General features: G+C 52.3%; 2 protein-coding genes across 2 annotated transcripts; one reads left to right on the forward strand and one right to left on the reverse strand.

The window, feature by feature from the left end:
* Positions 1-5088: 5088 nt before the first annotated feature.
* Slc41a1 (solute carrier family 41 member 1) lies at positions 5089-26210 on the reverse strand. Its single transcript, XM_028876516.1, has 11 exons — positions 25827-26210; positions 23299-24281; positions 14776-14883; positions 13776-13847; positions 13081-13225; positions 12787-12933; positions 11958-12105; positions 11062-11141; positions 10006-10140; positions 9582-9730; positions 5089-7393 (listed from the first exon to the last, which is right to left on the reverse strand). The coding sequence occupies exons 2-11, from the start codon at positions 23671-23673 to the stop codon at positions 7208-7210; spliced, it is 1545 nt and encodes a 514-aa protein (XP_028732349.1). The 5' UTR covers positions 23674-24281; positions 25827-26210; the 3' UTR covers positions 5089-7207.
* On the forward strand, positions 24036-26438 carry LOC119089098. Its single transcript, XM_037211045.1, has 2 exons — positions 24036-24279; positions 25825-26438. Exons 1-2 carry the CDS (start codon positions 24060-24062, stop codon positions 26436-26438), a joined length of 834 nt encoding a protein of 277 aa, XP_037066940.1. The 5' UTR covers positions 24036-24059.
* Positions 26439-26671: the final 233 nt, after the last annotated feature.

The following is a 26671-nucleotide window of genomic DNA, read 5'->3' on the forward strand; positions in this document are numbered from 1 at the left end:
CACCCTGTGAGTGCCAGGGATCAAATTCAGGTCAGTAGGCTGGAGTTGGAAGCATCTTTTCTCTCTGAGCCATCTCACCCACCCACTTACTTTCTACCTCAGTCCGTGCCCTTCTGTTTGACTTTTGGCCACTTAATTATGTGATGGTAAGTATTTAATGTGCAAGTAACCAGTGTGTTGTGTTTGAGACAAGGCCTCATGTAGCAGCCTGGGTGATCTGAACTGTTTACATAAAGTAAATAATTATATATATATATATATATATATATATATATATATATATATCACGTGTATAACATATAAGGTGATCCAGCAAATGCTCCAGCAACCCAGAGGAAAAGGACAGACTCAGAGAAGGGGGAGGCTGTGGGTCTTCTGTAGGCATATGGCTCTTCTGCTCAGGTTTTGTTTTGTTTATTTGCACTGCTAAAGATTAAACCTAGGTTTCTTTCTTTTTTCTTTCTTTCTTTTTTCTTTCTTTCTTTCTTTCTTTCTTTCTTTCTTTCTTTCTTTCTTTTTTTTTGTTTTTGTTTTTCGAGACAGGGTTTCTCTGTGTAGCTTTGGAGCCTGTCCTGGAACTCACTCTGTAGCCCAGGCTGGCCTCGAACTCACAGAGATCCGCCTAGCTCTGCCTTCCGAGTGCTGGAATTAAAGGCGTGTGCAGCCGCCACCGCCGCCCCGCCGCCGCCGCCGCCGCCGCCGCCGCCCCACCACCACCGGCTAAACTCAAGGTTTCTTGCATGGGAAATAAATAAAGAAATATAAAATAAAATAAACTGGTTCTTTTACCTTTACCTCCTAAGCTCTGGTATTGGAATTTGATTGGACTGAGAAATGTCTAGACGGTTAGTACAGCACACGTGTGGGTGTGTCTGTGAGGACATTTCCAGAGAGGACGAGGAGGAGAGAATCATGATGTGTGTAGGGGCATTGGCCCTTAGGCAGAGGCCAGGGTAGAACCAGGAGGGAAGAATGGGAAAGTCTGCTGGCACATGCATTCGCTCTCTGTTTCCTGGCCTCCACCATGTCAACTGCTCTGTGCTGCCATGTCCCTCCTGCCTCCACCATGCACTGGAATCACGAGCCAAATGAAGCCTCTCCTCTTTTAAATTGCTTACATCAGAAAATTTTGTCACAGCACACACACCTAACTAATAGAGACATACACTGTTTCTGTCACTAGAGAAATTGTAACATCCGCCCACACCCCCCATTTGTTTTCAGACAAGGTCTCACTATGTAGCTTTGGCTGGCCTGTAATTCACCACATAGGCTGGCCTCAAATTTAGAGATTCACTTGTCTCTGCCTTCTGCTAGATTTTTTTTTAAAGATTTATTTATTTATTTATTATGTATACAGCATGTATGACTGCAGGCCAGAAGAGGGCACCAGATCTCATTGCAGATGGTTGTGAGCCACCATGTGGTTGCTGGGAATTGAACTCAGGACCTCTGGAAGAACAGTCAGTGCTCTTAACCTCTGAGCCATCTGTCCAGCCCCCTTCTGCTAGATTTAAAGGCATGTGCCACCATGCCCAGCCCCCCCCCTCTCAAGTGGCATTGCCTTTCTTTCCAAAGAGGAAGCCAGCAGCCTGGACTACCAAACCCAAATTCCGTCTCTAAGAACAAACCAGTCTAGTGCAGTTACTTGCTTGATAGAAAGTTTCCCATTCTGGATTGTCTGATTGTTTTCCTCAAGATTAATAAAACCGGAAAAACATTTTTGGCAAGTGCCTTCCTCAGAGGATGTGGTATGCATTCTAGTATGTTGTTACTGCCAGGCAACTATTGGTGACGCCAACAGTATGCACTCAACCAACACTTGCCAAAGAGATGACCTTGTACCAGGCAATTGCCTAAGAGCTTAGGAGTTTGATTTCAAATGTCCAGACCTTGGAGGCCCACCACTGTCCTGGAAACAGAGTGGAAAAATGTGTTGGAACCTATAAGGTGACCCGACCAGTGGCCCAGCAGACCCAGAGAAGGCTGTGGGTCTTCGGCAGGTGTACAGCCTCAGGCTCTCCTGACCATGTTTGTGTTGTTACTGCAGGGCTGAAGATCAAGCCCATGCCGGGTTTCCTGCAAGGAAATCAAGCACTGGAGCAACTGAACTACAATCCCAGTCTAATCCCAGCGTTTTGGTGACTGTTTCTGGGAGAGAAAGCAGATTGGTGAAATGCCTGGGGCCCAGCCAAGCCATCAGCCTGAGGCTCCACAACAAAGGTACCTGAGTATACGCCTGAGAGAGAGGCTGGGAAGTTTAAGGGGTAGCTGCTGATCACTCCTCTGCCAGCCTGTGCCCACATCTAGGGCAAGTTCTGAGCCTGGGTTTAGCTAAGGGAATCATTGAAAAAAAATTTTTTTTTTTAAACCACCTTTGTTGCCAGGTTGCCTCATTCACTAAATATCCCCCCTCTTCTTCCAAATATGGACTAGATAAAAAAAAGAGAGAGAGGAAGGGAGAAGAAGCTAGAGAGCAATTAAGGTTTAAAAACTGGGTGTGTGGTCACAGCTGCTAGCCTGGCTTTGGGAAAGTGGCATCTGTCGAAGGGAGGGGTTGGGAGGGTGCTGGTCTAGTTTCTGGTGTCCTTTTTCTGAACTCCTTTGCTCATCATTCCTGTGGGCCAGCTACCGTTGTCCACTGAAATGGCCCTACCCAGGAGCTTGGAAATACCAAGGGGCTGTATGAGCTATAAACATGTTTAGAGGATCGTTGATCGAAAGGGAAGTTGTTCGGCATAGATGCCAAGAGAGGAGCCTCTGCAAGATCCTGGCCACACATCTTAGGGCTCCATCTGGCAGAGGGACCAGTCTTCCAGGAGTATCTGGCCCTCTCTCACATGCCTCTATTGCAGACTTGTGCAGCTAACCAACACAGACTGCTGTCCTTGAACTCTGAAGTACTAAAAGCAACTTCTCTGTTATGATTCCCAGAAACCTGCTGATCAGCTGCTTGCCTATGAAGCTTGTTTCTAGAAAATGATTGTGCCTATCAGGCTAACATCTGTCCTGCTCACTGACCACTGGTATCTAGTCTTATGTACACATCTCTCTTTTTTTTTTTTTTTCTTTTTTTTCCAGAGCTGAGGACCGAACCCAGGGCCTTGCACTTGCTAGGCAAGCACTCTACCATTGAGCTAAATCCCCAGCCCCTTAGGTACACATCTCTATGACTTTTCGTGTCTGAAGCAAACTCTCTGTATGAGATGATTTCTAGGTGGGGCTGAGTTCCTGAGTTTTGGACTTGAGGCCATGATGCATCTAACCAATGAGAGCCTCTTTGCAGCTGGCTGGCCCTCTTCCCTGTGGGACACTGGGCTCCGTTTCAGCTGTCCTCCTGTCCAGTTCTTCATGTTATCCCAACTCCATATTCTGGGCATTTTTCTTTTCACGTGGCTTCTAAAAATTCAACCCATTCAACTCCCGTTGTCTTTGTAATAGTAAAAGCTTCTGTTTATGGAAATTTTCTGTCTGTCCAACAGTCCCATGAAGAGGCAGGCGCTACCGTCCAGTTTGGGGGCTTATAAACTAATTACGACCAAAAGCTGGGATCCAAGTCTTTGTCTATAACTACTAATACCTCTATTAGTATTTTAAGACATTAAGCTGTGTATGTGGATTAGGAGGATTTCCCAGGGGAAACTATCTTCCATGTGTTTCCTTATTCTGAAAGCAAGCAGGAGGACCCTTTACTTGCTGAAGTTAAATGAATAAGAATGTGGTCTGATGGAGGCAAGGCAGTGTCTATTTTGGAGTAGAACTTTTGGTAAACTGATTCATCCAGAGAATTCTGGCTGCCATCTTTCACCTTGATAGAGGAAAAAGACAACCTAGAAGCTAAGCCAATGAGGAATACAGAACGCAGAGGCATGGGCGGGCACACTCTGGGCTCTGTCTTCTGTAACACAGGAGGCCCAGGGAGAGGGTGAATGGTGATCCTCTTGTCTTGGGAATAGGTCCCCATGAGTCCTCAGGGCAATGGTGATGGATACCTTCCATTTTTTCCGAACCTGTTTTGCCTCTGCCTACCTAATCCTGGAATTACAGGCATGTACTATTATTTTTATCTAGTTGGATTTGTTTTTTGTTGAGATAGTCTTACGTAGCCACAGCTGGCTTCAGACTTGCTGAGAATGACTTTGAATTTCTGAACCTCCTGCCTCTTCCTCCCAAGTGCTGGGATCACAGTTATTCACAACCATGCTGTTTTATGTGCTATTAGGAATCAAACCCAGGGTTTTGTGCATGATAGATAAGCATGCTACCAATTGAATCCCCAGCCCTGGACTTTGGACTTTTTAAGAAAGACACCAATGTATGTGCAGGTGGCCATGGAGGCCAGAAAGAGGGCATCAGGTTGTGAGCTGCCTGATGTGGATGCCGGGAAATAAACTGCGGTCCTCTACAAGAGCAGCAAGGCACTCCTAAGCTCTGAGCCCTCTCTCCAGCTACCTTCCCTTTTTATAAGTTCATTATCTCAGGCGTTTTGTTACAGCAATGGAATGTTGACTAACTTATCCACTTTTAATATTTTGTAGTACTTTGGGGCTTAGTATGTACCGGGGAACAGAACTTCGTGCACCTCACAACCACCATATAAATGATATATATCCTATAAAAATTCAGGTTAGGAAGCAAGCTGAGAGAGGGTCAGTGATTTGTGGAAGGTCATATAAATCCAAGTACAAGCACGATTCCTTTGCAGCCGGTTTCGTAAATTTCTCACGGTTTACAGCATTGAACACAGTGAAGGTACATGGTAAATACCCCACGTAAAAAGCATTTCTACTTTGATTTGATTCAATTATAAACCTCTGCAAGAAGGAATTCTATCCATAGATACCATTACCACCGAGTTAATTCGGGGCGGGGGAGACCACAGTCTACTATCTGAACACAAGGACTCTGCTCTCAACCTCTGAAACAATTTCTCAACAGATGTGTTTACTGTTATTCTCTCTAAGGGGATTCCTTGCTTGTCACCCACTGGTCACTTCCCACTTCTGAAGAGGGAGTGGGACCACAGAATGGAGTCCAAGACAAACGGTCGAGGCTGCTTTTTGATGAGACACACAGGAACACCAACCATCGAAATAAACTTTCACTTTATTTTACCAAATATAATTTATCAGTTAAGTCGACATTTGTCAATTCAGTTATAGCAACTATAAATAATTCTCTTAAGACACAGTTCTGTAACTTGTGAAGAATATGAAAGTAAACCAATTTTGTTTCTTCCAGTCAGGCCAAAAGTACATGCAATAGGTGCAACCGGGAGAGAGAGAGGCGTCTCCTACTGACGTCAGCTTCCCTCACTCCAGGCCTCCTCCGTGCACGCGCGCTGAGCCTGGGTGTGCCTACCTTTCTGTTTTCTAGGCAAAGGAAGAGGGACGCTTCAGTCTCCAGACAACCTGATCCAACACCATAAATCAGGATAGGGGAGTGGCTGGGGAGCCCGGGGTCACAGTCTCGGGGTGTGGGGCCTGTACAAGTCTGTGTTTAGGGGTGGAGTGAGGCCAGAGGGCAGACCAGAAACAAGCCCAGATTGGTGTTTAAGCTGCTCGTCACAACAGCTAGACAACCTCTGTGACTCCTTCCAGTTGGAAGGTTCTATGACGTCAGGTGATGTGGGACGGGATGAAGGTGAGAAGTCTCTGTAGGTCCAGGCACAGTTTAATCCTCTCCTTGCAGACCAGTACTTTAGGCTACACAGGGGAAGAGTTTATGGGCTCCTGGCAAACAGGCTAGAAGGAAGCTGTTTGGGGCAATGTGTGGGAAGGGACTCCAGTTTCCTTCCAATGGTGTATAGGCAGATGCCGAGGCAGCCAATTGATACTCAGCTTGCTCTAAACCCTCTTCTGAGTGTGTAGTGAGATGTGCAGAGAAGAGAAGGGGAGGGAGGGAGGGAGGGAGGGAGGGAGGGTACTTTGGGACATGAAACTGCCCTAGCAATGGGGCTGGCAATCACCAGAGTTCAGGTCTAGAGGGAAAGAGGCAGAGCTTGCCTTGAAGTAGGCACAGATCCTACAGCGAGGGAACATTTACTGCCAGATTGAAAGGGGCACATGGCCTCTGTAACCTAGGGAATGAGGTGAGGTTAGGGCTGTGACCCCCTTAGCACTGGCTAGTCAAGCTTGGCACTGTACCCAACACAGTAGGCACCCCGTAACTATTGCTCAATGGAGAATTATTGCAGGCCATGCCGCGGGAAGGCCCATCCAGGGGAGGCTGAGATTTGCTGAACGAATGAATGGATGACGAATGTCAGTGGGCGGGAGCCAAGAGAAAGGCCAACTGACCTCTGGTATGACAAAAATAGGTGATTTTAGGAAGTGACAGACCATGCGGTTACGTCCTCGTGAGGGGGAGCAGTGAAACACCTCCAGGTTGCATCAATCTCGTTTGCCACATTTCCTTGTCCTGCCCCCAATCTTAGAAGCTCATCTGGTAAGCTGTGGCGAGAGGGAGTGCTTGGAGACAATTAGAACGGAGGCTTGAAGAGTCACTAGGGTCTCTAGACTCAGGGGGCATGTGGACCTTTGGAAACCTATGGACAACACTGACCCATGCAGAGCCAGAGCCCGGCCACCGCTCATTCGGTTGGAAAGCAATCAGGCAGTTTGGGCAAGGCACATGTGCGTAGACGGAACAGTCAAGTTCACCTGACTCTGCGTGCAGGCTGGCCTAGGACAACATGGCGGTGACTGGTGGGAGCTGAAGCAACTTTCTCCTGCCCAGCGCTTTGAAGTTGGTCCATAGCTATAAAAGTACATGTACGTGTGGGAGTGCTAATTAGCCCTTCGTTCAACCAAACTGAAAACAACCCAGAGCCCACTTACAAAGAGTTTCTCGTTAGGGCCAAGGCTCAGGTTGCTAAAGCTAATCCAAAGGTCCCCAGATGCCAGACAGAATGCCAAGGTCCCAATCTACCTCACCTGGAGGCACCCACCATGGAATTGCACTTGGTGATTGTCTCAAAAGTCTACTTTTACTGCTAACTCCAGTCCATCTGTCTTTCCGGAATTCTTGCTATCCAAACGTGGCTCAATGTATAAAAATTCCCATTGAAAATAATGAGAATTTGGTATCAAAGTGAAATCCCGGAAAGATGTGGGAGTGTAGTGTAGGGTGGGGTAGGGAAACAAAAGGGGAAAAAAAAATCCAAATAGAAAGTGCAGAGGGGTGGGGGAAAGGCTGAGTGGCTAAGCTAGTCCCCAACATCTGTGTCTCTGTCCCCAATGAGCCAGAGGACATGGAAGCTGAGTGCTAGGAGCCCAGTGCCAAGCAGGTCCCCCAAAGCAGTCAAGTATGGGATGGAGAAGTTGTCTGGGTCCAGGCCCCGACCCCACATCCAGTGCACCATCCAGTCTGCGATGTACAGGAGAATCAGCACCTGAAGAGACACAAGGGTTCTGCCTGGAGCCATCGTCTTTCTGCAGGGGGAGCCAGAGGCCACACGACTGGACTAGACTTGTTCAGTGGGTCCCAAGGCTTGGGCTAGTCACGACCTTTTTGCCAGGATGGCTCACACCAAGCCAAAGGCTTTTTCTAAACTAAACCCTACCCTTACAGGAACTCCGCCCTCGCCTCTAATTCTGGGTCAGACCGAGTTACTCCAATCCCTGCCATGATGGCCTCTGCAGGAGCCTGGTAGGGGCGGGCAGGTCCAGCCAGTTTCTCCTACCAGGATCGCTCTCCTGTCCTCTGGGTAACAGCTGGCTGTCTCGTCACCCTTTCCAGCCTGCTGCTGTGGGCTCCAAGAACCTAAGCTTATTCTAACATTCATCTGCAAAAATAGGTTCCTGAACAAGTCAGCTAGACATAAAGTCAGTGCCAGTGCAGAGCAGTTCCAAACGCATTTTGGATTATCTACTACTTCGATTGATCTGGACCCTCGCTTACCCTTTATCATTATAGATGGTCGAGAACAGCCAGGATCAGAATCTGGTTCTGGGTCCAGGACCCGTAGTATCGACTGCGGTGGGGTGTGTGTGCTACAAACGCACACTCTCAGGCCTAACACTGGGGCTTTCTGAATATGGTCAGACTTACACGCACTTTGCAATTGGAACTCACTTCTAGAACACTAATGCCTGATTTATGGGTCCCCAAGTGACCATATCTATATCAGAATGAGACACTTCCTTTTTTAAAAAAAAATAATTTATTTATTTTTATATGCATTGCTACTTTGCCTGCATGTATACATGTCTGTGTGCGGGGCGTCAGGTCCCCTAGAACTGAAGTTACAGACAGGTGTGAGCCACCCTGTGAGTGCTGGGAATTGAACCCAGGTCCTCTGGAAGAGCAGCCAGTGCTCTTAACCGCTCAGCCACCAACTCCAGAGAACGAGACACTTTCTGATGGTTAGGCTCTGCCATGGTCACTGGAGGGTGGTGGTGGGTTTATTCTTGACTGTACTTTGTAAAGGCCGTGGCATGAAAATTCTGCCTTAAAGGGACTCAGGTGCAGAAAGCAGAGATTCCTACTCCAGAACCTTTCACACCCCCTGCTCTGCACACAGCTACCTTGTGTTCCTGTGGCCCTGGCCCTGGCATTGCAGTCCGACCTCCCTGCAACGTCACAGCCTTTTTGACAGCTGCGGCAGAGTCCCAAATGAAGAGCGTGACTGGATGTGTGCTAGGAGGGAATGGCGGCAGCTGTCTTCACATCGAGCCTCCTGAGCAGCCCAGGGACACACACATGCTGGGACAGGTGCAAAGGGACCTGGCAGAACTCTGCAGGGTGCAACGGTCAACACTTTGCTCCTCCACAGATTTAAAGAAGGAGGCTCAGCTAAGACTGACCACAAGGGTCTTATTCACAAATAGGAGACGGAACGAAGCTTTGGCCTCCCAACCTAGGCGACGGGATGACCTGCAACAGCCACACCAGACCCCTGGCATGCCTATGCCCCCTTCCCACCCCGGGGGGTGCGCCTGATTACATCTGCAAGGGAGCGTGATGATGTGGCTTCCCAGCAGCAATCGGCTGATCCTTAGCTCAGCTCTGGCCAAGATTCCTGACACACGACTTTTCTAAGGACTACGCTGGGGGCTTGGAGGGACAACCGTCTATCGACAGGAGAATGGCTACACCAAATCTAGCAAGGCCACAGGGGGAAGGGACCACGGCAGGGCAGAAAGGCCAGGCTGGATGAGTCTTGAAGCTGGATGTGTCTTGTAAAATGGTTTTGATGCTTGTTCGAGCTGTGGGGCCCTTCATTTAAAGGAAGGCCCAGAATGCCAAACCATCAAGCGGGGTTTTGTGGCAAGGCCAGCAGGGGGCAGGGTATAGGTGGTTCAAAGCCCCCTGTCAAAACCACCTGCCTGAAAACCCTGCGGCTGGTCTATTCCTCTCTCTTTGAAAAAACGTTATCACTGAGGCTGAGCAGGGGACACAACGAGGCTGAAGTGGCACAGTATGGCAGGAACCCTTCCAGAGCTACAGCCTATTCTATTCCCCCGAGTCCTGGCCAGTGCTATCCAGATCCGGAGGAAGAAGTGGAAGAGACCGGGGCCAGACTTGGGGTCCGTACTCCCTGTGGGCCCCTGGGCTCCCCCGCTTCTGCTGGGCCGTACCTGGAGCAGTGCAGCTGTCATGTAGAAGATGATGAAGATGAAGGTGAGGGTGGTGTGCCCGCCCTGCATGCAGCTGATGGTGTAGAGGAACACCAGATGTCCGGGGACCACAAGGAGGAAGAGGACCCGGGCTGAGCGCGAATTCACGTCTGCAGGAGGGCAGAGGGAGACAGGAAGACCAAGGGGTCACAGGATGGCCCCTGCCACGCTCTAGGTCAGCACACAGCTATATTCCCCAGGGGGTTTCGGGAGAAGACAACGTCTTCTCTGGGATGGACTCTTCACAACAGCAGGCTCAGCTCGGCGGAGGAGAACCTTGAACCCGGGCCCCAAGTGCCTCTCTAGTGAAGTTCCTGTCTGTAGAAACCCCCCCCCCTTCCTCTACAGCAGGGATGGACCCAGGAGGTTGAGGTGCCGTGGTTACCAGGGCTGAAGAAGGTGGTGCACGGACTGGGGCAGCGACGAGGAGTTGGCTCAGAGTTCTCCCCGGGCATGCCGTTCATGTGGAGGAAGGTGGAGATGCGGCTGGCCTGCACAGCCACCAGATTGCCCCCAACACCTGCAGGGAGACACACAGAGGGACTCAGACTTGGCACAGGAAGGACTGGGAGGAAGCCGCCTTGTTCTTTGTCTTTTATCTCTGGGGGCCCTGTCTTCTTCCTTCACTAGACAGAGCCAATGCAGACGCCGCCCTTGCCCCACGTGCCAGGAGAGCAAAATATGACGGAAGAAGACAGATACTTCACTGCTTCTTAGGCATCTTCTAGGCTTTCAGCTTCCCTCGCGGGCAGGTGTGACAGCTCCATGCACCCCTGAAGTGCCTCTGAGGGCGCTGGCAGGGATGTAGCCTGACTGTAGAGCACAGACGCCAGCCTGCTCCACAGCAGGGGCCGCGGCCTTCCTTGCCTTGGCCTTCTCCGGAGCTGACCCAGGCCCCGGGTGCTCACAAGCTCAGTAACCAGCTTCCAGTATGGAGCGTGATCTCTGATCTGGTCCCGCCCCAGGAAACTGCCGGTTACTGTTGGCCTTTTATGCCACACCCCAACCTAGTCCCTGTGCTTCTCGGCTTTGCTCTGGTCCCAGAGAGGTGGACGGCTGTAGGTCTCTCCCTTGCTGGATGCTTTTACTCGGCTTGTGCAGGAGGAGGTACCAGCAGGTGTGCAGAGAGAGAGGGGTCTAGTGGGTTGTTTGTTTGCTTTTTTCTAGATCCTTTTCTGCTTTTTGGCAAGAGCTTACTCTTGCAGGGGCAGACTCAAATTCTAACTGGACTCCCACAGGATAATCTCTGGGTCCCCTTGGCCCTTCAGGGCTAGAGACTTCCATGTTGCTGATTTCTGCATGCCTCAGGGTCTCCTGTTGGCCCCTTTACCCCATCTCTAAGTCTTGTCCTCTCTGACTTAGGTTCTCCAGCCTGCTGGAACCCCGAGTGGCACAGAAGCCACGTCCAGCTGTTCCCCAGCCGCTGATGCTAAGGCCTCACCATTAATCACAGGTGTGAAGACAGCCATTCCTGCAAAGTTGGGGTCCGAGACAGTCTTGTCCAAGATGAGGCCGCCCACACTACAGAGACACGAGACAAATGAGACGGAGGCCCCTGAGAGGTTCTGCTCTAGTCTCTGGGCTGGGAGGCACAGGCCTATCTGACCTTGGGGACAAGGGCAGCAACGTGGCTTTTCCAGGAGTCTCCTTCCAGTCTCCTGCATGCAACAGTTGTCGCTCCTAATCTCCTGACTTGGCACAGTGGCTCTGGTACAAGACGTGTGAGCAGAGCCACCTTCCCGTGAGGACCCTGGCCTCTTGCCTGCTCAGCCCTGACTCCTCTGTGGAAACAGCCCTGGCTCCTCCCTCAGGGGACCAGCTCTCTCACTCCGGCACTGTGGGCCAGGTAACACTGCTTCGATTGTGGCTAATCTCCCCATCCAACCAGACAGCTGCACTCCCGAGACCAAATGACGGATTCAAGGACAGAACTGTGACCAAGTGAACGGGAAGCAACGACATCCTATACTGGGTCTTTGTGCAGCTGTCGGGGCAAAGCCTCTCTCCTCTTGCTGGAACTGGGAGGAAAATCAGAAGAGCGAAAACCCAGACGGTTGATCACCACAGAGAAAGCAGAGTGAGAAAGAGTCCCAGGGCCTTGACAGCATTGTGTGCAACCCTGGACACCGCTGCTTCTTAGTTCCCAAGGTCAAAATGGTCTGCTTTGGAATGAAACCTAATACAGACGGTTCCTGTCACTTGCAAGAGGAGGACACAGGACTGACACTATGGATGCTTTTCCAGAATGTGCGCCATTTTTCCTACTCTAGGGTTTCAGATGGGGTCTACGGTGAGGTGGGAGTGATACAGGGGTGAATACTGAGGGCCCCAGCCTACCTGCTGATGGCCATGGCAATGATGACGGGCTCCCAGCCTGAATACAACACCTCCCTTGTGGCTGGGCTCCTTCGGGCCAGCACCACCCAGACAGGCAGCAGGGCCACAAAGAAGGCACATACCAGGGGGTAGATGTATCGCCAGTGCTCTGAGAGGGCAGAGACCAGAAGGAGATAAGCACCATGGCCCCAGTGCCCAGCTTCCCCCAGCTCAGCCTGCAGATGTCCCAAGAGACCAACCCCTCAACAGTAATTCTATCCTAAGTTAGCGTTTCACCTCATCCGATCATCACTGCACACCCAGGCGGCAGTGTCCCCTCTGTACAGGAAGCAATGGAAGCGGAGAACTCTCGTTTTTGCTTTGAGACAAGGTCTTGCTACGTAGCCCGAGTTGGCCTTAGTCCCCCCATCTTCCTGCTTTCACCTCCTGAGTGGCTGAGTGCACCATCACGCCCAGCTCAGGCAGTAAAGTTAACAGAGGCAGACGCCAGACTGTACCTGTCCTGGTCTGATCCCAGAAATCCCCTGCCTCCCTCCTCTTCTTCAGTTTACAAACCGATTCTAGTCTTCTAGCCTTTCCTTATCTCATCCCTCGAGGGGAAACAAAGCCCCTAGATGAAGCAGGGATGAGTTCTGAATCTCTCCCTTCTGCCGCCTGCCTGCGGGCACTGACATGAGTGCCTATCCAGCCTCCCTAGGACCGGGAGGTGTGACGAACCATTCATAGTCAACAATAAAGGAAAAATCTTCACACATTTGCAAAATGGTCCCTACTTGCTCAGTGCCACCCCAGAGTCCACCCAAGCCATTCTCAGAGGCCTTAGCCTTACTCAGTTCCAGGTAGAGTCCCCAGCTGATGCCTGAGAGGAGTGCCAAGGTGATGAGGTCGCCCAGGCTGGCGGCGATGGGCGTGGCCACGTTGTCTGGGTTGATCCCAATTTTTCGAGACCCAATGATGACTCCAATCATGATCATACCTGGTGAGGAGGGAGAGGCGGGCCGGGCAGGGTGAGAAGGGGGAAAAAAAAAAAGCAGCGCCAATGAACAAAAGGGCATGGAGGTGCTAGGCGGAGTCAACACCTTGCGAGCAGCAGCCTCACCCCTGGGCGTCCTCCCTTCCTTACCCAGCACCAAGGAGGCGATGAAGGCCGTGGCCACACTGCTGGCGCACAGCAGGAAGGCATGCGGGATACTAAAGTGGCCGTCAGGGATCCAGCCAAAGACGACGGCTGCAATGGACGCCAGGAAGCCCACCACCGTGGCCTGCACCTGGGGAGAGACGGGGTAACGTGGAGAGCCTGGAGCAGAGTTCCTTAGCTGAGGTCACCGAGGACCCAATGGACTCTTCCTAGCCCTTACTCAGCAAGCAGGCAGGACTGGACTCTATAGTCCTTGCGGGGCTAGACGGATGCCTCTATGTAGTTTTAGCCCCGACCCGAGCACTGGGTAGTGCACCCTGCAAAAATCCAGGACACGTTACTGGCTGGTTGGAGATCAGTCAGAGTCAAGACCCGAGACTCAAGGGGGGAAGACATTCGATCTGTGTGGCCTCCTGGGGAGATGGGACAACAGTGGCAGAGGACACTCTCCGACACTCAAAAGCCCCAGAACCACCTCGAGCCTAGACATGTGCCAGGGACGCGGTGGGGGCTCTCCCTCGCTTGGCCATTTTCCTGAGTAACTAGTCACCTCCTAGCCTACTTTACAGGACACGCTGGAGAGCCAGCCACTTAGGAGCCAGCTGGGCTGACCTAAGCCTTTCAGGGATTCCTGACTAAGGAGATGCTTGGCCTCTTGTCTCTGGTCCGTGTTTTCTTACCTGGATGAGGGCCATATTCCCCGTGATCATCCGCCAGAGCTCCTTAGGTGTGTCCATTTGTCCAATGTTGGCCTGGAAGAGGGAGGGTGAGGGGTTGGAGTTCACCGCGCGGGGCCTGGGGTTCTTTCTATCTGTTAGACTGGACCAAAGAGCAAGGCAGAGAGCTGAAGACGCCGCCGCGACTGGAATATGAAAGCACCCGGGCAGGTGAGTTCCAGGATGCCAGGGGAGCTGAGGCAGAGTCCACTGTGGCTTGTTTATCTAGGCAGCAGGCTCCTGCATGGATCTGCATGCTGCGGAAGCAGCTTGTTCTCTTAGGGAAGGCAAGGTCAGTTGTTGGTCCAGGGCTGAGGCTGCCAGTATTTGGAAAGGAGCGGGTGGCACCAGCCAGGAGGAAAGAAGTGGGTTAGCCTGGCTCCCCTCTACACTGTCTTCTCCAGGCTTGGTCACAGAAGGACATGCCTGGTCTCCTGAGTTTTTAACACCCCTTGCCTCCCAGCCATGGCCTTCTATTGGCCTTCGTCCATGAATGGCTGTGGCAGGCGGGAAGGATTGTGGGAGACGGCGATGCCTCTTCTCTTGAAGAACAAGCTGCGGTGGGGAAAGGGGATGGTTTGGAGGGCGTGGGGAGGGCCTGGCTCTGCTCCTGCCCAGCTGCAGAGTAGGGCTAGAGATCAGAGGAGGCCCCCACCTGCGTGGCTGGAGGGACCAGCATGATGCCTGCCTGTCAAAGCTGCACAAACAGTCACGAGGCAAGGCTGCAAGGCAGGAGGTGGGGCAGGCATCCAGAGATGGCTGGGACATCCAGAGTCCGAGCCTGGGAACCATTCCGGGCAGGGAGCCCCTGCCCGGGGACAGGACACCCAGTCTGGGATCTCCCTCCGCGGCTTCCCTTCCCTCCACAGGCCCAGGCGGTTGTGCGGACACCTACTAGTCTCGGTGTTAACTGTTACCTTCTCCCTGCCCCTCTCCCCTGCTCCCCCATGGCTAGGACACTCACTGCAGTGGACAGCCTCGACGCCAGGGTCATTTCCAAGTTCCCTTTGAGTCCCAGCAGTGCAGGCACCAGGATGAAGACCTCTGTCACCTTCTGGAAGACCTCCCAGTGCTATAAGATGAACACAGAGTCCAAGAATTTCAGTACCTCAAAGGACTGGCATTGGAGCTGAACAGAGTGTGGGGTCAGGAGACAGGAGGGGGAAACAGGGACCAGCAGGAGCAAGGACACAGGCACCTGACCTCCCCCGTGAGAAGCCTGGGAGGAGAATAAGCCCAGGAATTCCAAAAAGCACAGCCCAACCCCCATTCCAGAACAGAAGAGACTCCTAGCCTGACTGACTGCCCCTTCTATATGCTTTTGTGGGGACCCCACCGTGGAGCCCCCCAAGTTGGCTCTTGCCCCAGAACTCTCTGGTAATGTCCTCCCAAATGGCACTCTGTAGCCCCCTTGCCTTAGCCAGTTTCTCTGTGGCCTCAGCCTCGGGAGGTGTTGTCTCAGCTGTGGAGAGCTAGGCTCCACAGGGCTGGGGCCCGGGTGATTAGAACGTTTGTTTGGTTTCTATTTCCAAGGGCTTTGGGTCTCAGCCACAGTGACTTTCCTAAGCAAGCTCTGAATTTAGATGGTGCTTCTCCTAGGCTGGTTTGCATGAGATTTTTTTATTCCTCTTCACACTCCCATTATCTTAGCTAACAGAAGCAAATATACCCCTATTGGGAGAGGCTGGACCTGGAGTCAGGAGACACGGGTTCTAATCCTGGGTCAATCAGTCCTGGCTCTCCCACCAACTTCTTTGGCTGACATATGTTAATGTATTTTCTCATCTAGTCACCTCAAAAGCCAATGAAGAGCTATTTTTATTCCCATTTTGCACATGAGAAAACTGGAGGTTCAGAAAAGCACTACCAATCGGGAGGCAGAGGCAGGATGAGTTTGAGGCCAGCCTGGTCTACAGAGCAAGTTCCCGAACTGCCAGGGCTACACAAGAGAAACTGTCTCAAAACCAAACCAAACCAAACAAACAAAAAAACAAAAACCAGAAACCAAAAACCCAAAACCTAACCAAACCAAACTAACCAACCAAACCAACCAACCAAACAAACAACCAAACAAACAAAAAACAAAAAGACAAAAGAAAAGAAAGCACTACCCTAGTTACTGAAGGATCCACGCTGGCAACTAAAAGCCCCTTAGTTGTAACCAAAACTGAGGCTTTCCTAAAGAAGATTATGCCTCCCTTCTTGGCCCTAAAGGGCCATGGGGTTTTAAGAATGGGCAGCCTGCAGGTTTGTGAAGGGAGGCGGGGTGGACATCAGGTGGGTGTGTGCAGGTTGGTTTGGGTGTCTAGAGACAAGGAGCTGTGACGGGCAGGCGCACCGGGCCGAGAGCTGAGTCTCTTATAAACGATAGAAGAAGGACTCTCACGCTGCTCTCCTCAGCTTCCTTCCCCACAATGGCCAGCTGGGGCCCTCGCTCCAGGGTTCCGCTCAGGGGCCTGACTAGACTAGAGTTACCCCACAAGGCAGTCCCGGCTCCTCTACTCTACTGCTAAAGAGCAAGGCTGTCAATCAAAACCACAGTGAGATGTCACCGCATACCTGTCAGGGTGGCTGAGGGGACGAACGGAAAACACCAAGTATTGTTTGTACCAAGTGTTGTACGGACGTGGACATCAGAACACTTTTACATTACTGGTGGGAGTAAAATGTAGCTACTATAAAAACAGTCTGGCAGTTCCTCACACTAACAGTAAATTGTATATGGTGGATACGCTTGTAACCCCAGCACTTGGGAGGTATAGGCTTTGCTGAAAGTTCAAGGCCAGCTATCTATATAGCAAGATCCTGTGTTAAAAATAAATAAGCCAGATGGTTGTGGTGCGTGCTTTTAATCCCAGCACTGGGAGGCAGAGCCAGGGGGATCTCTAAGTTGGAGGCCAGCCTGGTCTACAGAGCGAGTTCCAGGATAGCCAGGGCTACACAGAGAAACCCTGTCTCAGAACAAACAAACAGGCTGAGGTGATGGCTGGGTCAGCAAGGTCAATGCTGCACAAGCCTGAGTTTCCTGAGTTGGATTCCTAGCGCTCACATAAAAGCCAAGCACAGCAGTGCATGTCTGTAACCCCAACACCAGAGCTTGCTGGGCCTTGAGGATCACTGGCTCACCAGCTTAGCCAACCAGTGAGCTCCAGGTTCAGTGAGAAACTCTATCTTTAAAAAAAAAAAAAAAAAAAGTGGAGAGATGGGTCTGGAGAGATGGCACAGTGATTGAGCATTAACTGCTCTTTCAGAAGACCCAGGTTCTATTCCCAATACCCACATGGTGGCTCACAACTGTCTATAACCCCAAGAGATTTGACACCCGTTTCTGGCCTTTCCAGGCACCAGGCACGCACGTGATGCACAGACATGATGCAGGTAAAACACCCATACACAAAAAATAATACTAAACAAACAAACAAACAAACAAAAAACCCAAAAATGGTGGGGAGCAGCAGAGAAAATGTCCCATGTTGACGACTGGCTTCCATGTACATGCATATGCCCATTCAACATGTATACAATCCATGTAATACACACAGTAAATGAGTGAGTGATTAAATAAGAATGGCCATGTGATCTAGCAATCCTAGTACTTTTCCTGACTACTTGCCCTCAAGTCCTAATTATTTATCCAAAATAACTGAAAGCAGGATCTTAAAGGACTATTTATATACTGTTCGTAGCTTCACTTACTCATGACAGCCAAATGTCCATCAGCAGCTGAATAGACCAGTAAAACAGGGCATAACAATACTGAAGTATGACTCAGCCTTGAAAAGGAAGTCCTGTTCCATGCTACAACATGGATGAGTCTTGAGGACATTATACCAACCAAACAGCCACAACAAGGCAAAAACTGTATGATTCCACTTATATGAGCTCTCTGGAGTAATCATCACATTCACAGAAAAAAAAAAAAAAAAAAGAATTGTGGTTGCTAAGGGCTGAGAGCCTAGAGAAAGGAATTAGCGTTATGTGGATGAAGAGTATAAGTTAGAGAAAATGGAACTGAGAACACACTTTACATACTTCAAGATGGCTACAGTGTAGTTTCGTGTTATGTGACTTTCCCACAACATTAAAAGCAAACAAATGACCCAGATGGTATGTCTGTAATCCCAGCACTCAGAGGCAGAGGCAGGAGGATTGTGAGTCTGAAGACAGCTGAAGGTACAAAGAGAGAGTTTAATCTCAAAAACCAAACAAAGTCGGAGGTGGAGGCGCAAGTCTTTGATCCCAGCACCCAGAGGCAGAGGCAGGTGGATCGTTCAAGGCCAGACTGGTCTACGAAGTGAGTTCTAGGACAGCCAGCGAGGGCTGTTACACAGAGAAACCCTGTATTGAAAAAAACAAACCAAACCTACCCAATAACAAAACCAAGATTCACGAGGCCACCAGAGGGGGCTAAGGTCAGGGAGCAGAGGCTAAAACACCAGAAGGTCCTACAAGGCAAAGATCTTGACTTTTTGATAGTGTTCTTGGGGTACATGTGCAGTGAATAGGATCCAGAGAAGAGCTCATTTCTTCAGGGCTAGAGGTCCAGGGCCTAGGATTCTTCTTAGCATCTCCTAAAGGACCTAGACTCTCTGAAGACTCCTGTGGGGGAAGAGGCACTCCCGGGTCCACAGCAGTTCCGACCTTTCGGCTGTTGCCCCTGTGAGGTGCCTCATGAGCCCTGGGAGTGTTACTCTTGGACAAGGCTGGGGCCCACACCCCTGGGGATCCAGCTCCCTTTAGCTGAGGCCCAAACTGCCTTGCCCCTCTCAAACTGGATAAGCAGCTTCGGAGGGGGAAGAACTCTTCCCCTCCCTTGACAAGCGTGCTGACTGTGGGCTTTTGGAGCGCTCTCAGAACACAGCCCCACACCTTCTCACCCCAAATGCTTGCCTACCTGCGCCCAAGCTGCGAGCTCTCTGAAAGTTCAGCTCTCCAGAGAGTGAAAGCGAGGGGCACTGGCCAGCGAAAGAGAAATGTCCCAGAAGGGAACACTAAATGGATATGCAAGGGACATTTTCTGAACGGTTTGTAAGGAGTATAGCATGTCTTTATTATCAAGACGAGAAAAGATGCAGCTGGGCAGGGTGGCACGGGCCTGCAAGCTGCCATTCAGGATGATGAGGCAGGCTGTGAGTCTGAGTCTAGCCTGGGCTATGCAGCAACACGGTCTTGGAGAAGAGAATGTATAGAGTTCAGTTAACCCCTCCAGCTGACACCATGAGCACCCCTAGTTTTCTCCTTCCAATATATACGTGCCCTCTGCAGAGGCATCTGGAAGTTGTGGAGTTTTGGAAGGGATGAGAGGGGACAGATGAGCAAGGAAAAGGATCAGAGCCAGGAGCAGTCCCAAGCAGAAGTCTCCCCAACTCACAGAACAGCCTGGAACTCCCAACATCTGACCTTTTGATCCAGCAAAGCCCTAAGCTGGCATCTGGGACAGAAGAGCTAATCCCTACATCTATTTTTCCTACCCACAAGACCCTCTCAAAAATGTAGTTCAGAGTGGGAGTCTATGACCTGTATGCACGCACAGGATTCTGGGAAGCAGAGCCAGTCAGAAAGCAGGGTGGTCCTGAGGATGAGGATGGAGTGGAATAGATGAAGGTGGTTTTTCTTATTCCTTTGGCCTAATTCAGGCCCATCCTGTTCACCGTGGCTTGGGGTATCTGCCCCGGAAGTCACACCAGTCAGGTAAGCCATTAATTAGCTAAGCTACCACCCATACCTTCCTGTACCAATGGGGATGGAACAGGGTCCAGGAAGCTGCTTGCCTTGGAGGTTAGAGGGGAACACTTAGGGATTTTTTAAAAAATTGCTTCTCAGAATCCGAGGCCCTCTTCTCTTTGTTCTCTCTCCTCGATTCCTGATACTCTGAAAGTATGGAATGTGATGAGACAGGGGCCTCCACACTCAAAACTGACCCTGACCCAGAGCAATTGCCCAAGCCTCACAGCTCAGAGCTCTTCTGTGACTCCTTCCTTGGCCATCCAACCTGCTTTTCCACCTGCCACCTCATCCACCAGAGCCTTCAGCTCCGGAAACACATCGGCAAAGTCAGGAAGAGATAGAATCAAGACGTTGAAAGGACCCAAACTCCCAGATTCTAGCCCCAGGCACCAAGCTGCCCAAGGACTTTTCAGGCAGTCTGGGGTCAGGCTGGATCACAGTTTCCATCTGCTAGAGACTTGTCCCAGGTATCCTGGAGGTATCCAAGCAGAGGGGCCTCAGGGCAATGCCTGCATGGACAGAGCTGTGCACAGCATGGGAAAAGGAAATGGGCCTGATAGCACACAGAAGGCAGAGATGGGCAGAGCAGAGGTGGTCAAGGGAAACAGGATCTGAGTGTCCTGCCCAGGGGCTCCAGCAGCCTCCAGAAAAAGAGCTCTGTTTCCCTCCCGTACCACTTCCCCAAGGCCATGCCGCCATCCATGTCCATCTTTGAAGGCACTAGGGAGGGGGCCCACTTTCTCTGGAGACCCAGCAAGTAAGGAGTGCATTAAAAAAGAGCGGGAGAGCCCCCTCTTCCAATCTAGTTGAGAGGTCCTGTGGAGATCACAAAGGCTGATGGAAAATGGCCGTGATGCCCTGCAGGAGCCCAGGACAGAACTTGGGGAGAGCCGCCAAGCACGGGCAGCTTGAGGCTCCTCTGCAGTCTCTTTCTGAAGCCCCCAACCGGGCTCGCTCCTGCTTCCCTCGCAAAACATTGGCTGGAGTGGGCCAGTCCGAAGAGACTCCAGTCCGCTCTCCTGCTATGCTCTGGAAAAACCTATGCTCCTTATTTCACTGTGGAGGCTACAAGCTGGAGGTCAGACAAGAGACGGAAGAGGGTCTTCTAGGAAAAGCCCTGTCTTGGGCTGGAGAGATGGCTCAGAGGTTAAGAGCACTGACTGCTCTTCCAGAGGTTCTGAGTTCAATTCCCAGCAACCACATGGTAGCTCACATTCATCTGTAATGAGACCTGGCGCCCTCTTCTGTATACATAATAAATAAATCTTAAAAAAAAAACAACAACCCCGTCTTAGCTGCAGTGGGAAACGTGGGCCAAGGAGGTATCTGTACTAAGGTGGTCCAAACCACAGGGACCTTGGACAACCACCAGATGGCCTCATCTCAGGTACTTCTAGACTGTCTCCCTGGAGGTTATCTTATCCGGTGAGGGGAGGACACAGATGTGAACCCTGCATACCATCCCCATCACTTCCCTGGATGTGGAGTAAACGTCTTCCTGTGGCTCCCTGCCCCCTGGGCTCCAGTACTCACCCACTCCAGTCCTCTCGCTGTAGCCAGCTGTGGGCCCTGCTTTAGCCCAGCTGTGGTGGGAGCGTGGGGGGAGGGGCACAAGGACAAGCCAGTCATTGTCATCTACACCAACGGAACCCTAGCTCTGGTATAAGCCGAGATGCCACACCGAGGGAGATGCCAGCCCTCCGTGGGCAGGCTGGGCAGTTCCGGGTTCCCTACTGTCTAAATCTCTCCATGTCTCAGGTCCACGGGCACAAGGCATCAGAGGACTGTTCCTACTCTGGAACCCTGACATGTGGGGGGTCACAGGGGCTGATCCTCCTCTCCCTTTGGCTCTGGTTCACTTTAAAATCCAACGCCAATTTGTCCTGGTTCCCAGTCTACCCTGTTCTTCAAGACAAGACAGAAACAGCAGGCTCCTCACAGTCTTAAGCCAGGTTGCAAATCCCCGCCATAACAGAGGTTACGGACACCGGCTCTTGGAGCGATGGCCAGTGGCATATCCATGACCCAGTCTCCCACCTACAAAATGGAGAAGAATGCCTTTTCCCTGCTTTTTAGGCCTACAGTACAGACCCCCGATATCCCTTCCCCCTGCCCCCCACTATCATCATCGTTATCCAGAAACTAAGCTAAGCGTCTCCTAGTTCACCCCAGGATGCTGGCTCTGCAGCCCCCTTGTCTTCATCTTGTGGGGCTGGGGATGGGAACCGGGGCTTTGTGCATGCCAGGCAAGGACTGCACCACTGAACTACACCAGCAGCCCTGCAGCTCTTTATGGGCACGAAGCCAGAACTCAAAAAGTGGTAAGAATGAGAACCGGGGCCTCAGTAAGGAGAGGTGAGGCAGACTACAAGACCGGCCTCAGGTGTGTGTGTCTTCTCCCCGCCCCCTCTCAGCACCAGGAAAAAAGGAAGGCAGGGGGAGGAGTCCCCAGCTCTGGATTGGCTTCCCAACCTCCGTGTAGGAGCAGTCCTCACAATAACAGGTTTGAGGAGAGGGGAGGTAGCACCAGGTACTTTTGCAAACTATAAATATCATTCCCGTGAGCTTCCAAAGCTGGAAGGTTCGCCCGCAAAACTCAGGGTCTACACGGACACTTAAGACAGCACCTACAACCAACCACCTTCAGCCCCCTGGGACCGGCCTGCGGACCCCTGCCGTGGTCTCTGTGTGCATGGCTTGCTGCATTAACTGGGTGCAAGGGAGGTGATACTGAGCTTCATACTCTTTTGGGAGCTGTCACAGTGAGGGAAGCCTGGGTGGGAGGAGCAGTGGTCCCCAAGGCCATGGGCCAAAACACCTTCTGCCTCTGGACTCTGTAGTACCTAGGATAGAGCCAGCATCACTGGATCACATCCCGATTAGTTCAGATGAGCCTAGAACCGTGTGTCTCACTGAGCTCCAGCAACTTTTACTCAGAAACAAGACTTTCTCTCTCCAACCTGGAGGCTCTCGGTAAGTCCTGACTCACAGTGCACTAAATACAGCATGCCCCCGGCCTGGCTCTTAGCTCTCAGGTCCTACCAACTCTTACTGTTCTTTCTACCCACTAGCCCCATGGATTGCCCTGTTGGTCCAGAGGAGGTTCATGCCAGACGAGGAGCAAAGAATGATGGTTCTGCCCAGGTCTGGTTACATCCCTGGGCACTCACAGCCTTTTCAGATCCTAACACCACCTTCCCAAACCATCCTCACTTACCAAGGAGACTGTGCCAAGGATGCGGGAAGATAAGCAATACAAAATGCCTGAAGAGCTTTCTCACTGGACCTGAGACCCTCCTGACAGCTGAGTAAACTCCTGCCCAGCAGGGGAAAGGAAGAAAGGCTTGAAAAGGCGCTTTCTATCATGGGTACCCTTGAAACCTCCAGTAAAAGGAAAGCAGGCAGAGATGAGACCCATCTAGATCTCTCCTCCTGAGCTGGACTCAACAACATGGAGGCGTCTTGGCAAACAACAGCCCTGCCTCTCTCTCCTCCTTTCAGCCTGAGATCTGGAGTTACATCTGTTCCTGCCGGGCAACACTGCCCTGACCACCTCCCTGGGGCTACCTGGCTTCTTGCAGGCTTCTGTAGAAAGTAACAGAGGCAACGATGAAACCAAGGACGTGATCCAAAGGGAAACGGTATTCTAGGAAGCAGCAGCTGCTTCTGACAGAGGTGGAGAGGAAGTTCCAAGAGCCAGTTTCCCAGAAGGCCGAGGGAGCGAGGGCTTTCGAGAGGAAGCTATCCACGCGGGCCTTACCTGCACAATGTCCAGCACCATGCCAGCTGCCACGGTCCCAAAGCCTGCCAGGAGGAAGGGGAACAGCACTTGCAGTCCAATGGAAAAGGAGGTCTCCTTGAGCGGGGAGGGCGGCGCGGGGCCGCGGTCTGTGCTGACATCGTCGCTTTCATTGCTCTGGCTGCCGTTCTCCAGCAGCGCGTCCTCCTCCCGGACTCCCTTGGCGTTAGCTCGAGACTCAATCACCACCACCTCCACCCCAGCCCCATCAGGCCCCAGGAACTCTGAGGTCCCAGCCAAGGGCTCTCGCCCAGGGCCATCCGAAGAGCATGGAGAGGGAGTAGGGCCAGTACCGTTCGGCTGGTGGATGTCCTTTGGCTCTGGCTTAGAGGACATGACAGGCAGGGAGGAGAGGAGGGGAGAATTTATTTATTTTTTTCTTTCTCTCTCTGACTCTAACTCGGGAAAGAACTTAGTCTTGGGTTGAACCCAGGCTTGAGTGCCGCGGGACCTCTTCCCGCGGCTCCCCACTCCTACCTGGCACTGTAAAAACTGATCTACCAAAAGGCAGCCCCATCAAGCGTGGCGGCCCGGAGCTGGAAGGAAACAGACTCCTCACACCAGACGCAGCGGCTGCCACTGGGGGTGCGGGTGCATTTGCCCCCGGCTCTGCACTGTGCTGGGGGAAATCTTTGGTTCTCAGTGGCCGGCTCCTCCTCGGGAAAGGCTCAACCTTGAGTCTGCGGTGCCTGGTGCTGCAGCCCTGGCTTGTGAAAAGCTGAATGCGTTCAGACTGTTCAGAACACAGCCTCAGTGTGAGGCTGGGGCTTCTTCCCACTCCTGCTGGGTGCCTTCAGCTTCCCGCAGCACCTTGGGCTCAGCTGGTCCCAAAACGGTGTCTGCTGTCTTTCCCCACTCTCCCAGAGGTCTCCTCCCTTCTTGAGAAGATCTTGGACTTTCTCAGTTGCCTGGTCCTTAAAGTCACAAGAATGTGTGCGGAACACCTTATGTGGGAGGAAGGGAAAAAGAGAGAGGAGAAAATGTTAGTATATAGCAAGCCCCAGTTCCTACTAGGATGATCTCCAGAGCATGTCGTAGTCTGTTAAAGAGATGGCCATTTGCTGTTCCTTTCCCACTAAAATGACACTGTCCTGCCCCACTTGATGTGGAGGACCAGTGGGTTCTACATCCCCACAGAAGACACTGTGCAGGAGACCTTGGCATTGCCTTTTGAGCAACCTGGGATGGGCAGGGATGTTCCCAGGAGCTGTCTTCTGAAATCGTGATAAGAACTCAGTATTAAGCGTAGTTCCTTAGCAGGAAGTCACAAACTCAGACGCCAAGTCCCTCCACAGCCACTGCTCTGTGAATGACTTCTCCCAAGACAGCATCGGCAAGACGGGCCGAACAAACAGGGAGACTGATCACTGAGAGAAGCACCCCCAGACTCTAACTGCCCTAGCCCTCCCAAGAGGGAAAACGCCAGGAGGACTCACCAGGGCAAGCCTGCCAGACCAAGGCCAAGAGCCAGAGGCCTACTACCTCCTCCTGCCCTTGAGAATCAACAGTGTTACAGAAAGCTCAGAGGCGAGCTGAGCCTGCCGCGGGCCCTGTCTATCCTCCTCTCCCTCCACGCTTGGCCGAGGGAGCTTGGCCGACAGGACGCAGCAGTTAACCAGGCTGAAGAGACAGAGGGTGAAATTACTGGTGATTACCTACATATTCTGGTTACTAGGCTCCCCCTGTTCCCTAGGGTTACCAACAGCTGGACATGGTGCCATTCTTAAAAACAAACACAAGTAAAAGGTGGAGGAAGGGGAAAGAAAAACAAAGGAAGGCAAACCCGAAGTGTCTCAAGCTAATAGGCATTCACTCCCAAATCATGTCTCTGTTTCCTGTTCCACTTTTCTCTGCTTAAAGGAACCCCCCTCCCCGCCCCCCGCCTTGATTCCAACTTGTTGCATTTCACCAGCCTGGCTCTCAATAGTAAAACACTTCCAGACGGTCTTGCAGGTATCATGGACAGGCTGTTAGTATTCCAAACACTCACGGTTAGTCAACTCCAGTTTGGTTAAGGCTGAGTCAAACTCTAGGGCCCAAGTTATGAGGCTTCCATCCACCCGGTCGCCTGCCAAGCCACCTCAACACAGCACCGTTGTTTTCAAAGCTCCTCACCAGTCAGCCGAGAGGAAACACAGTTGAGTCCACCGCGCCCATGCCAGAAAAGTTTCTGAGTTCGTTCGCTAAAACCTGACACCACCACCCCTCCCATCTCGCTGGCAGGCCACTCGGACCAGGAAGGGGGCTAGCAAGGGGGCAGGCCAGTCCCTTAACTACATCACTAGTAAGGACACTACCGATGGGCCTCAGGCCCTAGGACGCCCCATCTCTTTCCTAGGAGGGGATGCACAAAAAGGACCTGTTTGGGTATCCCCAACTACAGGGGTGGGGTGGAGGAGTAACTGGACGGCTTCCGCCGTCTCCCCGCAACTCAGACTCTGCCAGAGCCCCGGTCCTCCCTCACCTACCCCAGACCCAACAACACTGACCTGCGCCTCGCTGGGGATGAAGGGCGCCTGGAGAGTGGCAGCAGGGGCCCGCGGTCTCGGGGGGTGCAGGGTACCCCCTCTTCTCATCACTCCTCCCCCTTAGCCGTCCTCCTCGAGCCCCAGCGTGTGCCCCGCTACACTCCCAGCCAAGGCGAGCGTTCAACCGCGACACCCGGCTCGCTACATTTCGCTTCTGCCTTCCTACGAGGCCGCTGCTCCGATTCCACGATGGGGAGGTGGCCTGGAGGGCAGGATATTCCGCCTCGGGCCGGCGGGGACCGGACGGGGCCTGGGGTGCCGAGCTCGCTCGCCCCCGATCGCCTCTTGCCCGGGGACTTCGACAAGAGTGGTTGGCTGTGGGTGGCAAACGTGATCTGGGGCAGAGCGGGTGGCAACCCCCCCTCCATCAAAAAAAAAAAAATAGATTCAGGATGGACAACCGCGTCACCCAATCAGAGCAGGAAGAGGGCGGCCCCGCCCCGGCCCCGCCCATTTCCCGCGCTTCGTGCGCGGGGGCGGGGGGAGGATCGGAGCCGAGTGACGGGAACTCGGTGTCGGAGGGTGGCGTGGGCTCGCGGTGCTCGAGCGCGCTGCCCGGTGGTGCGCGCCTGAGTTCCCGTGGCCTCGCAAGGCGAGCACGCCTGTACCCATGTACCCCTGCATCTAGACTATCTCTCGTGTGCCTCTGGCCCTTCCGGAAGACCCGAAACCACCCCAGCCGGCCGGCCAGCTGGCGATCGCGCGGGCCCCGGCAGCCATCGCGTGTTCCTTCCCGGCGCCCAGTCCCTACCTTCTTCTTGGGCACAGTTCTTTTTCCTCAGGCTCGTTCTCTGTCTCCTCTCTCC

The sequence above is a fragment of the Peromyscus leucopus genome, chromosome 15 (assembly GCF_004664715.2).
Source record: "Peromyscus leucopus breed LL Stock chromosome 15, UCI_PerLeu_2.1, whole genome shotgun sequence".
Taxonomy (NCBI): Eukaryota; Metazoa; Chordata; class Mammalia; order Rodentia; family Cricetidae; genus Peromyscus; species Peromyscus leucopus.

Bases quoted from the DNA above. Each gene is read 5' to 3' on its own strand.
- Slc41a1 (XM_028876516.1), bottom strand. From the start codon at position 23,673: ATGTCCTCTAAGCCAGAGCCAAAGGACATCCACCAGCCGAACGGTACT. The intron at 13,226-13,775 runs GTAAGAAAACAC...GTCTCTCCCCAG, and splicing joins GGAATATGGCCCTCATCCAG to GTGCAGGCCACGGTGGTGGG. The intron at 11,142-11,957 runs GTAGGCTGGGGC...GTGTCTCTGTAG, and splicing joins ATTGCCATGGCCATCAGCAG to TGTGGGCGGCCTCATCTTGG.
- LOC119089098 (XM_037211045.1), top strand. From the start codon at position 24,060: ATGCGTTCAGACTGTTCAGAACACAGCCTCAGTGTGAGGCTGGGGCTT. The intron at 24,280-25,824 runs ACCTTATGTGGG...CCAACAACACTG, and splicing joins CACAAGAATGTGTGCGGAAC to ACCTGCGCCTCGCTGGGGAT.